The sequence below is a fragment of the Neophocaena asiaeorientalis genome, unplaced genomic scaffold (assembly GCF_003031525.2).
Source record: "Neophocaena asiaeorientalis asiaeorientalis breed wild unplaced genomic scaffold, Neophocaena_asiaeorientalis_V1.1 scaffold119, whole genome shotgun sequence".
NCBI lineage: Eukaryota > Metazoa > Chordata > Mammalia > Artiodactyla > Phocoenidae > Neophocaena > Neophocaena asiaeorientalis.
In genome coordinates, this window is record NW_020175821.1 from 1,468,348 (window position 1) to 1,482,229 (window position 13,882).

Below are 13,882 nucleotides of genomic sequence, written 5' to 3' on the forward strand. Positions count from 1 at the left end.
TTTTGGCTGCCCTATGCAGCTTGTTGGATCTTAGTCCCCCGACTAGGGGTTGAACCTGCACCCCAGCAGTGGAAGCACAGAGTTCTAACCACTGGACCGCCAGGGAATTCCCGAAACATTCTTTTTAATGTTATAATCATTGAGTTGAAGTTTGAAAACTACAGGGTACCCGTGAAGGGCTGGGTTGGATTGGGCCCTGGCAGAGGTAGGTGGCAGGGCACATCCCCCTGGAGGCGCTGCAGAGGACACCTCCCCTCTGGCCAGCCTTCATCACCCACTGCTACCTGCCTAAGGTTGTAAGACTAGCAAGCGGCAGGTTCAAGTCCAGGTCTGCCGGCCTGTATAAAGTAAAAATGCTAATGTGCCTGGAATGAACCAAAAGTCAGACCATATAGCTAAATACAGAATTTTTGAGAAACTTCTGGATATGTGAAGTAGTCCAAAAGTTTAGTTTGGGTAACAAAATATTGACATAGCCAGGATACTTTAAGAACATGTAAGGATGATGCAGTAGAGTACTGGAAATGGGGACATTTGTTTGCAAGACCTAAATCTAACCTGTCACCAAATAATGCCTGCTACTTCTTCCTTTTAAATGTCGCTGGGGGACTTCCCTGGTGGTCCAGTGGTTAAGACTCTGTGCTCCCAATGCAGGGGGCACGGATTCGATCCCTGATCAGGGAACTAAGATCCTGCATGCCGTGTGGCACGGCCAAAAAAAACAAAGTAAAAAGAAAAACTTAACACAAGTGACTTTTTAAAAAAAAGTCTCTGGGAATCACCATTTGATTCAATCTCCCAAAATGTCCTCACCCTCATGGGGTCACAACAACAGTCTCTTTCCTTGTTGATCTCTCTGCTTCCAGCCCTCAATCCATTCTACATGCAACTGTCATATTAATTTCCCCAATATACTCCTTTATCATGTCACTAACTGGGTTCAAGAAGCTGTGAGTAACCCTGTTCATGTCAAGTTCAAACCTCCTGAACTGGACCTCTCCTCCCCTACCCTCCGCTCCTCTCTACCGGGAGCACATATCCTAGCCAGCTTCGCTGCCCTCACACCCCGTGTGTCCACGTGTCTCACACCAGCCCTTCTCTCACTTCCGTGGCTTTGCTTCTGTTATCCCTCCCTCACCCCAATACCTCTGCCCATCTCCCTATCTAACAGACCCTATCCATCCTCCAAGGTCTAGTTCAAGTTCTCTGCCTTCCAACTGCAGCACCGAGGCTGGCCCTGAATATTCCAAGCCACATTTGATTTCTTCCTTCCTAAGCTCTTTATGTCTAACTCACCTAAGTTATTTCATTTAATCATTCTCTAAATGTGCTTCCAACTAGACTGCAAGCCATCTTAGGGCAGGGACTTCTTTGTATCTCCTGCAGCATTGTGCTGAGCACCTAGTTGATGTTCAATGAATACATGTCATTGATTTACTTATTTACTAGAAAATAATTTTTTTCCTAGGCTACTGTCACTATCTGAAGGGAGCTATCATGATCCCCTGTGAAAACAAAGCAGAGTCAGAAAGCCAGTCACCAGCCCTATGACAAACACATCCCCCAACTCAAGGCTCAATGGAGACAAAGGCTGTCTCTATATAGAACCTCTCTGTCCTGGTGGGGGAGCAGTTCTGGCCCAGGAATGATGGAGGGAGGTCAGATCTGTTTCCAAGGTGATGTGAAGCACAACTGAGTCTCCCCAACAGACCCACCTTCAATTCATTTTGGAGAGCCAGCTCCTTCAGATTTTCATCCTTTCCCTCATTCAATGAATGGAAGTTTCTCTGCACAAAGAGAGAGATGTGCTTCATGGGTCCCACCCTCACTCTTGTGAAGGAAAAGATGCAGATAAAGGAAAGACTTTATCGTTAAAATCAGAAACAAATCAGAAGCCTAAGTATTTGGGCTCAGATTGATACAAAGAAGGAGAATTCAAGGAATTTTTTCTGGAGGGCCCCATTCCCCATATCTGCCCACATACAGACAAGGGCCATTCAGGAAAATGCCCTTTGGACAGCAGAGAGGACACAGTGAGAGGGTGCCCACCCCATCTGAAACTACACAGGTAATCAGAGTAATCACCATCCTATCTCTGGCCTCTGCTCTACAAGCATCACCTGACTGAGAACACAATGCAGCAGGGCTCAGATACCCTGCAGAAGAGAAGGGGCTCTGGAGGACAGAAAAGTCCTGACTGCCCACATACCAGCTCAAAGCTCAGCAGCATGGCTTTCAGTCTTCCAATCTCTTCCCTGAGTTCTCTGATCAACTTCACGTTTGCATCCTGAAACACAGAGAACTCGGTCACCACTAATTGATATCAGGCCCCGAATGGCTGTGAGATGCTACTCGCAATTAGCCTGGAAGAAGCGAATTACTCCTTTGGAGTAACTTCTAGGGCAGTTTTTTCAAAGTGTGGTCCCAGGATCAGCAGCAACTTCACCTAAGAACTTGTGAGAAATGCAAATTCTGTGGACCACCTCCACTCCCGCAATGCCCCAACACCTATTAATCAGAAACTCTTGAGGGCTGGACCTACCTGTGATCTAACAAACCCTCCAGGTGATTCTGATACACACTAAAGTTTGAGAATCACTGCCTAGAGCAGGAGGTCAGGTAGGTAATATAATACAAATGCCAGAGCATGTAAGGTGCTAATCTTCCTGTATTGAGTGTGACTAAACTTAGTACCTGACAAATTACATTGCCCTTTATTTTTTTTTAAGTCTTTATTGAATTTGTTACAGTATTGCTTCTGTTTTCTGTTTTGGTTTTTCAGCAGCAAGGCATGTGGGATCTTAGCTCCCCGACCAGGGATCGAACCCACACCCATGCATTGGAAGGCGAAGTCTTAAGCACTGGACCACAGGGAAGTCCTTACACTGCCCTTTAAAACAGTCCATAAATGGGCTGTATGTGGGCCACCCATTTGTGATCCCTGCCCTGGAACTTTTCACCGAAACTGCAAAGTAGATGAGGAACTTTTGGAATATTCTCATTATTAATTCAGCTTTCAAGACTAAAGGATTCCTCATATGCAACTTTTACCCAAAACAGAGACGGCACTGCAATTTGCATATGAAAAAAGGCACAGAGCAACATAAACTTGGAATAAAGGCAGTAAACACAGACACTTTTAAATGATCTTTCCTCGAGTGGCAACAGTATACAAGGGCTCTTAAGACCAATGGGCCTTAGATAAACATCTAAAATAAATTATTCAAAAAAGACAACTGAATGAAGCCAGTTGAGATATGAGAGACCGGTATGACACTGAAAGAAAGAATTTCACTCCCTCGGCATTTGGAGAACAAGTCTGGCAGCTGGGGTGAGTACAAAGAGAAGGAAATCAAATGAGAGGAAAAAAGGAGAACTTGGAGTAAACTGCTGTACCAGACCAGGACTTCAAATGAAGGTCTCACCTCATTTACCCGTGGCTTGTTGATGATGTTTTTGGCGTTGGATGCATATCTCAACGTGCTCATGGTCTCACTGTAGCTAGTGTGTGCAGGAGACACGGCTGGGGTAGAAGGAGAAGGTTAAAACACACGCCAAGCCTTTCCAACCCAGCCCATGACCACTGGCCTTGCTGCCGTCGCCCAGGCTGTCTGAGACCCTTGATGAAATGGGCGGCAGTGGCAGAGCACCAGTCTCAACACAGAACCAGCTCCGGCAGCCTACTCACTGGCAACCATGATGGTTCTGGAGTTGCCTCCGAGGCTGTCCTTCAGCAGCCAGGTCAACACAGAGTCCCGGTAGGGGATGTAAGACTGCCTCTGGGAAGGTCCTGCTCCACTGCTGGTCCTGGAAGGAGAGCTAGGGATCCCACTGTCACTACCATCGCTCACTGTGCTGCCAAGGCTCTGGCAGCTGTTGAATACCTGAGAGTTCTGGGCTTAAAAGACAAAAAATAATAAAAGTGGAAGAAAAAAAAGGAATTACGAAACAAATGCATTAAAACAAAGCAATGGTTGGAGAAGGCAGACTTAGCATCACACTTCCTAATCCCTTTCTGCATATGACTGGATGCTTTAAGTGTGGTCCCTGAATTAGACTCTGGACTCAAGAGATGGAATATTTAAGCCAAACAATTTTGTAGTCTCCCTTCTTTTTGGAATGAGAGTGGTAGGATGATGGTCACATTGTGTTCAAAAACTACAAATATCAATTTTTCATGCCCAAAGCCAGAAGGTAAACTTTATCAGAAAGAACCTTTTTAGTATCTACTCCATTTTGACAAAATGAAAACATATTGAGTTATTTTTCAAAGTCTCCCCTCCCACTCTGATAATCCAGGCTACCGTCAAAATACCTAAGGTGGAGATGACAATCCCCAGAGTCACAAGAGACTTGTTGATATTGGCTCCTTCAGTAATCCGGTCCTTACAGTAACTGGGATCTGCTCTTTCACTAAAACACAGTGGATGAAAAGAGAAACGAAAGTGAACAAGAAGACACTATCCTTATAATGCTGTTGAAAAACACTATCCATTATGTTGCATTTTGTGTAAAAGATCCACATAATAAATTCCTTAGAATTCAGTTCCAGAAAAAAATCTTACCATCATGTAACAAACTGGCATTCTTCTGCTTCTCAGGCAATAAAAATCAAACAATTCATTACATTTGGCTGCCAGAGCATTCTGAGTTAATACTTATTCACAGTAATGATACCAACATAGTTTTCTGGTATATACAATTCCCCTTTTGTTTTAATTTCACATATTAATGGCTTTATGCTGTGTCATTAATGGTTTCAAATTCCTTATTTAAGTAAATGTGAAATATTAAAAATTCACACTTCCAGTTGGCTGATACAATTTCTCCAGAAAGCACTTAAGCTTTTAAGGGAGTGGTGTACCATATTAATTATTTAGCAGTTTTAAAATAAGAAAATACGCCTTATTTCATGTTACACTTTTTTCTGACCACATTATTCCTGAAAGTTTCTTCTTTCTGGATATGTAAATGAGTACAATTCATATTTCCTTTTAATACTTAAAAGGCAGTATCTTCTCCCCAATGCCACAGTATTTTTTAAAGCTTTTTTTTTTTTTTTTTTTAAGAAATGTGTAGAACTGAATAAAATCAATATTAGGTCAAAGGAAAAAAGCACGCTAACTCAGTCCCCTCTACTTAGAGCACTGGTTTTCAATCTTGGCTATACACTGCCAGCACTCCCTCTGACTCCACTAATAATCTGATTTATTTGATCTGAGTTTCAACCTAGGCATTGGGAGCTCTAAAAGGTCCAGGTGATTTTAATGGGCAGCTAAGATTGAGAACCCCTAACATAAAATTTTTTAGCCCTCGGAAAACTACAGTTTCTTAACCTAGCATTCAAACAATTTGTTTCTTCTGTAATCTTCTCAGGATGACTGAAATGTGTAAAAGGTGGGGAAAAGTTTATTCCCCGTAAAATGAGCAAGAACAAGGTCATTGTCAGGGGAGTAATTCCACTTGGCTTTGAGATCCTAATTACCTGCCTGCTAGGTCCACAAGGTTGATCTTGCTAGCAATTTCAGTGGGGAGGTGGTTCTCCGGGATTGCCTAAAGGGAGAAAAGATATTTAAAGCTTGTCACTTGGAACAATATGTTGTTTTTTTCCCATGACACCCTCCTAACCAAGGTGATATTCGGATTTTTAGCCCACTCACTCAAGAAATCTGTATTCTAATGTGTTCTGAACCAGATGAGCTCTCAATATCTGACAATCAGTAAGCCCTGAGTCCTGCCATCATTAAAAATGTGAGCAAAACTTCCATAGGGTAGGTGGGCAACCCCCCACAAAGTCTCCTTAGCACGGTTTACCGGGTAAATGCTCAACTCTTCTCCAGGAGGCTCTGACCCAACAGTAGAGATCCATAGCAGGTTTGGAGGGGTGGATGATGGGGCTTTGTCTCTTGTTAACCTGAGTCACAGCCTGTTAACTTGCTGGGCAGGACTCTGCCTCTCTCTGTTCTATCCAGAGGCATCCAGCCCTCAAGAGCAAAACAATCTTTCCTTTTTTTAAAACAATTCAATAGGGGGTTTTTGTTGTTGTTGCTTCATTTTAATGTTGTGCATCCATCACTAAAATCCAGTTTTAAAATATTTCCAATAACTCCCCAAATTCCGAGTCTGTTTGCAATCAATCTCCATTGCCGTCTCCAGCCCTAGGTCACCACTCAATTTTCTATCTCTATAGATTTGTCTTCTCAGGATATTTCACACAGATGAGTCATACAATGTCTGGCTTCTTTCACTGTGCATAATTATTTTGAGATTCATCCAGGTTGAGGCATGTGTCAAAAGTTCAATTTTATTGCTGAGTAGTATTCCAGTCTATGAATGTACCATGGTTTATCTATTCACCTCTTTTTTTTTTTTTTTTTTTTTTGGGACGGTTGCGGAGCACAGGCTCCGGACGCACAGGCTCAGAGGCCATGGCTCACAGGCCCAGCCACTCCGCAGCATGTGAGATCTTCCCGGAACGGGGCACAAACCCGCGTCCCCTGCATCGGCAGGTGGACCCTCAACCACTGTGTCACCAGGGAAGCCCTCTATTCAACTCTTGATGGACATTTGGGTTGTTTCCAGCTTTGAGCAATTACAAATAAAGCTGCTATGAATATCTGTGTACAAGTCTTTGTATGGACATATGACTTCTTTTCTCTTGGGAAAATACCTAGTGCAATGGCTGAATCATATGGTAGGTATATGTTTAATTTTAAAGAAACTATTAAATTCTTTTTCAAAGTTGTTGTACCAGTAGTATAGTGTATGAGAACTCCAGCTCCTACAATCTTGCCAATATTTAGTATAATAATTCTTTTTAATTTTAGCTATTTTAAAAGTTGAGTAGTGATAGTTCATTTGGTGTTAACTTGCATTCCTCTAATAATTAATGATGTTTGCATCTTTTCAAGTGCTTAATTGCCATCTGTATATTTTCTCTAGTTAAGTATCAGTTCAAAATTTCTAACCATTTTTTTGAGTTGTTTTATTATTGAGTTTAGAGAGTTCTGTATATATTCTGGATACAAGTCTTTTATCCGACATATGTTTTACAAATAAATTCTCCCTGTGGCTTTTCTTTTTATTCTCTTAATAGTGTCTTTTGAAGAGCAGTAGTTTTAAATTTTGACCAATTCCAAATTTCAATTTGTTCTTTTGTTCAATTTGTGTTTTTAGTGCCATATCTAAAAAAACTTTGCCTAATCCAAGGTCACAAATGTTCTCCCATGTTATTTTCTATGAGTTTAATTGTTTTAGGTTTCACATTAGTGCCTACAACCCAGTTTGAGTTAATTTTTGAATAAAGTGTACACTAAAGACTTTCAACAAATTTGGCAATTGTTTTTGGCCATTATTTTTCAATTTTTTCTTATGCCTATTTTCTCTTCTTTCTTTCTGGGATTCCCATTACACTTATGTTGACACACCTGATGTCCCACAGGTCTGTGCAGCTCTGTTCATTTTCCTTCAGTTACTCTTCTTCAAATTGGATGATTTCTATTTGTCTATCTTCAACTTCACTAATTCTTCTGCCATCTCAAATCAGCGCTTGAGTCCCATTAGTGATTTTTTCATTTCTGTTATTGTACATTTCCAGAATTCCCCCTTTTACAATAATTTCTATCATTTTAGTGAAATTCCCTAGAGTCATTATCATCATGTTTTCCTTTAATTCTTTAAAACATGGTTTCCTTCAGCTCTTGGAACATATTTATATTAGTTGCTTGGAAGTCTTTGTATGCTGAATCCAACATGTGGAGCCCTTACAGTTGCTTTTTTTTTTTTAATTAATTAATTTATTTTTGGCTGCTTTGGATCTTTGCTGCTGCACGCGGGCTTTCTCTAGTTGTAGTAAGCAGGGACTACTCCTCATTGTGGTGCGCAGGCTTCTCATTGCAGTGGCTTCTCTTGTTGCGGAGCACGGGCTCTAGGCAGGCGGGCTTCAGTAGTTGTGGCACACAGGCTCCGTAGTTGTGGATCACCGACTCTAGAGTGCAGGCTCAGTAGTTGTGGCACATGGGCCGAGTTGTTCTGTGGCATGTAGGATCTTCCCAGACCAGGGCTCGAACCCATGTCCCCTGCATTAGCAGGCGGATTCTTAACCACTGAGCCACCAGGGAAGTCCCTACTTTTTAATTTTAATGTTTATTTTCATTTTAAATGCCCAGACTGATCATATAGATATTAAAGTACTTTGAAATGTTAAAAGTAAAATGTAGGTCAAAGATATTTTGATTAGTCTTTATGAAATGCCTCTACACTTTCTGAGTATGTAGCTTAGTAGACTGTGTGTAGGTCCTACTTATAATGTTAGGTCATATCAGGGAACCTATAAAGGGAAAGGCAGGAAGAAAGAAAAAGAAATAGGAAGACAGGAAATCAGTCAAAAGGGACAATGAAAGGAAGAAATCTAAGAAAATATAAGTGGTAACCAACCTGCGTATAGTAGATAGTGAAGATGGCATGGGATCTGCTGCTGGCCTCATGAACATGGGTTGCTGCTGTGATTCTGTGTATATAAGGGAAGAAAATTAGGACAAGGATTGTTTATGCATGGTGATCTTTAAGGATCCATGGGGAACACAAGAGATGTTAGTGCTGAGGTTCACAAGTGAGGATCATGAAACACACGTTATTTAGTCTGTTATTGTTAGGAGAGTGGCCCCAAGAGGGCAGGAGCAGTGCTCTAGGTCTTGATATCTGAGAATAAAAGCGAGTGTAGCTTCATATTAAACCACAATTAGAACTTTTTTTAAGCAATAGAAGTTAAAAATCAGAGTTGAAAGCGTGATACTAAAGAGTCATCAACCTGTAAGAATATCCCTAAAACAGACCCATTTAAATAAGACAAATGGATGTAGAGAGCTTGCTGGAGAAGAAGGCTCAAAGACAGAGAAAGTAAGTCATGATTAAACACAGAATATTAATCTTATAGTGCCAGAAAGGGCTAAAATGAGATCTTGAATTACATGAACATCATGCTTAAGCCAGGTAGAATTCATAGGCTCCCTGAAAGATTCATTCCAATCTTGACCCTTAAAGTCAAAGGAGTCTTCCCTTCATCTAAATCTAAGTCAATCTTGCCTCAGTTTAAGACCAACTCATTGACTTCTGTTCTCAGAGGAGTTACAGAATTGAAGAAAAGAGTCAAAACCTAGAGGCTGATTTATTCAAGGATAAGAAGGACAAGGTGAGGCCTGACACTTAAAGATCAAGGAGCTCAGGGTACCCTGAAGACATGAAGCAAGTGTCTCCAGAATAGTTCCATGAAAGCCAAGGTATAGAATGTGAAATTTAAATTTCTTCCTTTATGTTCAATTAACTCAGACGTGTTATTAATAGGGTACGTAGAAGACTCTAAATTCCCCCAATTTTTTTTCAGGTAAAAAAGGCTATTTTGGGGGTGTAAAATAACATTCTGGGTATTTCATAGTAACTAAAAATAGAGTATTATCACAATTTACAATAGGTTTCAGGAGAGTCAATAGTATTTCATAGCAGATTCAAAACAGTCTTTTTTTTTTTTAATTCAAAACAGTCTTTTTTTGAGTAACCTTTACAGTACGCAAAACTAGAAGAAAAATGGTTTTCTGAAACATTTTAAACTATATATAAACTATATTCAAGTATATCACCTCTATTAAGGAGAGGACAGTGCAGGCAAGAATCTGTTCTTTGATGAAAAACAGCAGAAGTCGTGTATTATAAGACAAAGCATAGAGTAATATTCTGGGCTTACTGCCTAATATTATTATACCCAAAACAAACTCCAGCTTCACCACTAGTGAGAAGAGCACTAAATCTCAGCCACTGCCCCCTACACTGGGTACACTTCTGTTCTGAGAAAGGCCTGCTGATTGTGGATGTGGGGAGCTGCAGAGAGAATATACACTGTGAAGGGGGATGAGAACACAGGAAATAAGAATGAGACTGAAAGAATGACAAGGACAAACAAACCTGTTACCTGTTTGCTATTCCCTCCGCCAAGAGCTGAATTACTTGCTTATAGCTGGTAACTACGTGTTGAGATAAACCTATCCAATTTGCAAGGAGGAAAAAAGAAATTAAAATTTTTTGGCAAAGTTTAACCTTTTCCTGTAGGTAATTAAATTTATCATCCTATTTCATATCAGTTGACAGACAAGAATGAGGGAACAACTTAATTCAGATAATAAATTAAGTCAACAAATATTTATTGGAAGCCTACTGTCAGGCATTGTGACAGTCTCTCTGGGAACATAGGTCTCTGCCCACACAGACATTATAGTCTAGAATTCATGTAGCGGTTATGCTAACAACAATGAAAAGAATAGCAATAACAATTACTTACAATTTTGCTATATAGGTTATAAGAAAAGTTCTCATAAATTACCTCATTTGGCCCTCACAAAATTCCTGAGGCAGACAAGGGCTACGTGCCCCACAAAATGGCGGACTCGGTTTGACATACAAACCATACAGTACACATGTCCTTATCCTCCTAGTTTACAATCATGAGAAATTTTATGATACAAAATAATATGGCCAAGTGCCACAGGACTAGAAAGATAATAAATGCTGAGGAGATCAGAGGAGTGGTCAGGGAAAGCTCCATGGAGGAAGTGAGACTTGAATTTAGCCACTGGAGAATGGGCAGGCTTTAGATAGGTAAAGAGAGCTTAAGGGCATGAAAGTAAATCTTTATGGCTGGTTCCCCACCAAGTCAAAAAAGGCCTTCACAACTGTGCTAGAGAATCTCTGTATTAGAGATTCAGGAACCAAAGTAAATTTATGGGCTCATAGCCGAATACATTTACACTAAAAATTAGCAAAGTAACTTGAACACTGACTGGATTTTTTTACATTAAGGAATTATTACTATTATTTAGATGTGATAATAGTTTTGGGTATGATTTTTAAAAAAGACATTCCTTATCTTTTAGGGCTACATACTAAAATATTTATAGATGAATTGTTGTGACATCTGGAATTTGCCTCAGAATAATATAGAATGTGGACAGGAATGTGGACAGGGCAGAATTTGCCAAGGGTTATTGGGTTACTGTGAACATGGGGGTACATTATACTAGTCTATTTTTGTTCAAAATTCTCTATAATAAAAAGAATTTTAAAAATTTAACCAAGGATAGGGACTTTCCTGGTGGTTCAGTGGGTAAGATTCTGTGCGCGTTTGATCCTTGGGTCAGGGAACTAGATCCCACATGCATGCCGCAACCAAGAGTTCGTATGCCGCAACTAAGAAGTCTGCATGTCACAACTAAGAAGTCCACATGCCGCAACTAAAAGATCCTGCATGCCTCAACAAAGATCCTGTGTGCTGCAACTAAGACCCGGCGCAGCCAAAAAAAAATAAAAATAAAAAAGTAACCAAGGATAGAGACCTTCTGCTTTCTGTAATGGCAAATTACATAATATAAACCAACCCTTCTGCTAAAGACTATTAGAAACAGCTGGACAAAATATAAAAGATATCAGTGTGAAGGCACAGAGGGATGATGAGACAGTGAAAAATTTCCAGGCTATATACTGGGGGAGGATGGAAGTCCAGAGAGATAAGGCCGGCATTTGGGGACGCTTCTCCTCTGAGAGCATTTGCCAAACCTTGAGGAGAAGTGGCTGACAGCAGTTCTCTTGACAAACTCACAGGTCTAGGGAGACACAGACTGCAGTCCACAGCCCACCTGGAGTGGGCCCTATGGTACCCCACCTCTTTGGGTTGGAAACCCAAAGGGTTAAAACACAGGAATAAGGTTGAATTAGAAGTAAATAGCCTCTGAAGAGATTACAGCTCAGCTTTGAACATTCTCAGTCCTTAAATTGGACTGATGTGATTCTGAATCACTAATGTGTGCAGGAACCTGGCACAAATAAATAAAAGTCTTCTGTACTGGCAGATATCACTGTTCTAGACTTACAAATGACTTCTATAAGCAATTTAGCAAATACTGTCTGGCACAAAATTATAACAAACCAGACACATAAGTAGACCTGACAACATAAATGAAAACCAGCAAAAATAATAGGGAATAGAAAGAGACCTAAGAAAGATCCAGATACTGGAGTTACAGTAACTTTAAAGTAACTGTGCTTACTATTTTCAAGGGGCTAAAGACAAGATTATAAAATCTCAGAGAAAATTGGAAACTATAATAAAAAGATCAAATGTAGATTTGGGAAGTAAGAACTACTGTAAGTGAAAAAAAGAACTCAGTATCTAAGTTTAACAGCAGGTTAGACATAGCTTAAAAAACAATTAGTGAGGGCTTCCCTGGTGGTGAAGTGGTTAAGAACCTGCCTGCCAACGCAGGGGACACAGGCTCGAGCCCTGGTCCGGGAAGATCCCACATGCCGTGGAGCAACTAAGCCCATGTGCCACAACTACTGAGCCTGCACTCTAGAGCCTGCGAGCCAGAACTACTGAGCCCACGTGCCACAACTACTGAAGCCCGCACACTTAGAGCCCGTGCTCCACAACAAGAGAAGCCACTGCAACAAGAAGCCCGCACACTGCAACCAAGAGTAGCACCCGCTCGCTGCAACTAGAGAAAGCCCATGCGCAGCAACGAACACCCAATGCAGCCAAAAATAAATAAATAAAATAAATAAATTTATAAAAAAGTAAAAAAAACAATTAGTGAACAGGAACATATGTCAGAAACATACAACCAAAATAAAGCACAGAGAGCCAAAAGATACAAAGCATTATATAAGAGAGGGTAAGATCATAAAGTATATATAACACACCTGTAATTGGAGCTCCAAAAGGAGAGAGTGGGGTAAAAGCAATGTTAGAAGTAATGGCTTAGAAATGTCTGCAAAAAAAGATATAAAACCACAGATTCAGGAAGCCTGACACAATTAAAAAAAAAAAATCTATCCCTCGGCACTTCATGCTAAACCGTTAAAAGCCAAAGACAAAGAGAAAAACCTTAAAGGAATTATTAAGATAACATCTCAACAGAAACAATGGAAGGCAGAAGTCAGTGGAATAATTTTTAATTGCTGAAAGAAAATAACCACCAACTTAAAATTCTACACTTAGTGAACTTCTCCTTTAAGAATAAACAAGAAATAAAGTTATTTTCAATCAACTGAAAACCAAGACAATTTGTAAACAGCAGACCCACACTAGAGGAAATACTAAAGATTATTTTTTAGCTGAAGGAAAATACCAGACAGAAGGTAGGAGATTTAAAAAAAAGTTTAGACCACAATATTAGACTTTGATAAGTCAATGACCCATGCTGTAATCTCTACAATGACTACTAAAATAATAATAAGACAATGTGTAAACAGTAAGCTAAAAGAGGAGAAATATGGGATAATTTTAAAAATTAACCAACTCAAAAATCATGAAAGTAGAGAAAAAGGAACATAAAACAATGTAAAGAGAAAACACAATGTAACAGAATTAAACCCAAATAAAATTAATAATTATATTAATAAACAGACCAAAATATGCTTGAAGTATGCTCAAATTACAAGACCAAAATTGTGATGCTAGATAAAACAAAGCAAAAGCCAAATATTTTATTAAAAAAAAAAAAAACACATCTAAAACATATGGCTATAGAAAGGGAGAAAGTATAAAAAAGATTAAAACGCCAACACTAACCAAAAGAAAGCTACAGTAGTTATAGTAATTCCTGACAAAGTAGAGTAGACGTCACGGCAAAGCATTATTAGAGATAAAGAGGGATCCTTCAAAACAATAGAAGCATTCATCAAGAAGATTTAATAATTCTAATTTTGTATGCACATAATAATAAAGTCTCAAAATATATAAAACAAAAATTGCTGGGATTAAAAGGAGAAAAAGACATTCATAGTCATAACAGGAAATTTTAACTAGCCTTTCTTATTATCTCATAAAACAAGCAAA

At 39.7% G+C, this 13,882-nt stretch overlaps 1 protein-coding gene across 1 annotated transcript in view; it reads right to left on the bottom strand.

Moving 5' to 3' along the window:
• STARD9 (StAR related lipid transfer domain containing 9) overlaps positions 1 to 13,882 on the bottom strand; it is a 122,520-nt gene that overhangs the window by 40,506 nt on the left and 68,132 nt on the right. Inside the window, exons 8-15 of the mRNA XM_024732387.1 lie at positions 9,965 to 10,034; positions 8,437 to 8,509; positions 5,486 to 5,553; positions 4,316 to 4,413; positions 3,689 to 3,898; positions 3,426 to 3,523; positions 2,210 to 2,287; positions 1,716 to 1,787 (exon numbers count right to left, since the gene is read on the bottom strand). Of these exons, the coding sequence (XP_024588155.1) occupies positions 1,716 to 1,787; positions 2,210 to 2,287; positions 3,426 to 3,523; positions 3,689 to 3,898; positions 4,316 to 4,413; positions 5,486 to 5,553; positions 8,437 to 8,509; positions 9,965 to 10,034 (767 nt within the window). The remainder of the gene's footprint in view (positions 1 to 1,715; positions 1,788 to 2,209; positions 2,288 to 3,425; positions 3,524 to 3,688; positions 3,899 to 4,315; positions 4,414 to 5,485; positions 5,554 to 8,436; positions 8,510 to 9,964; positions 10,035 to 13,882) is intronic.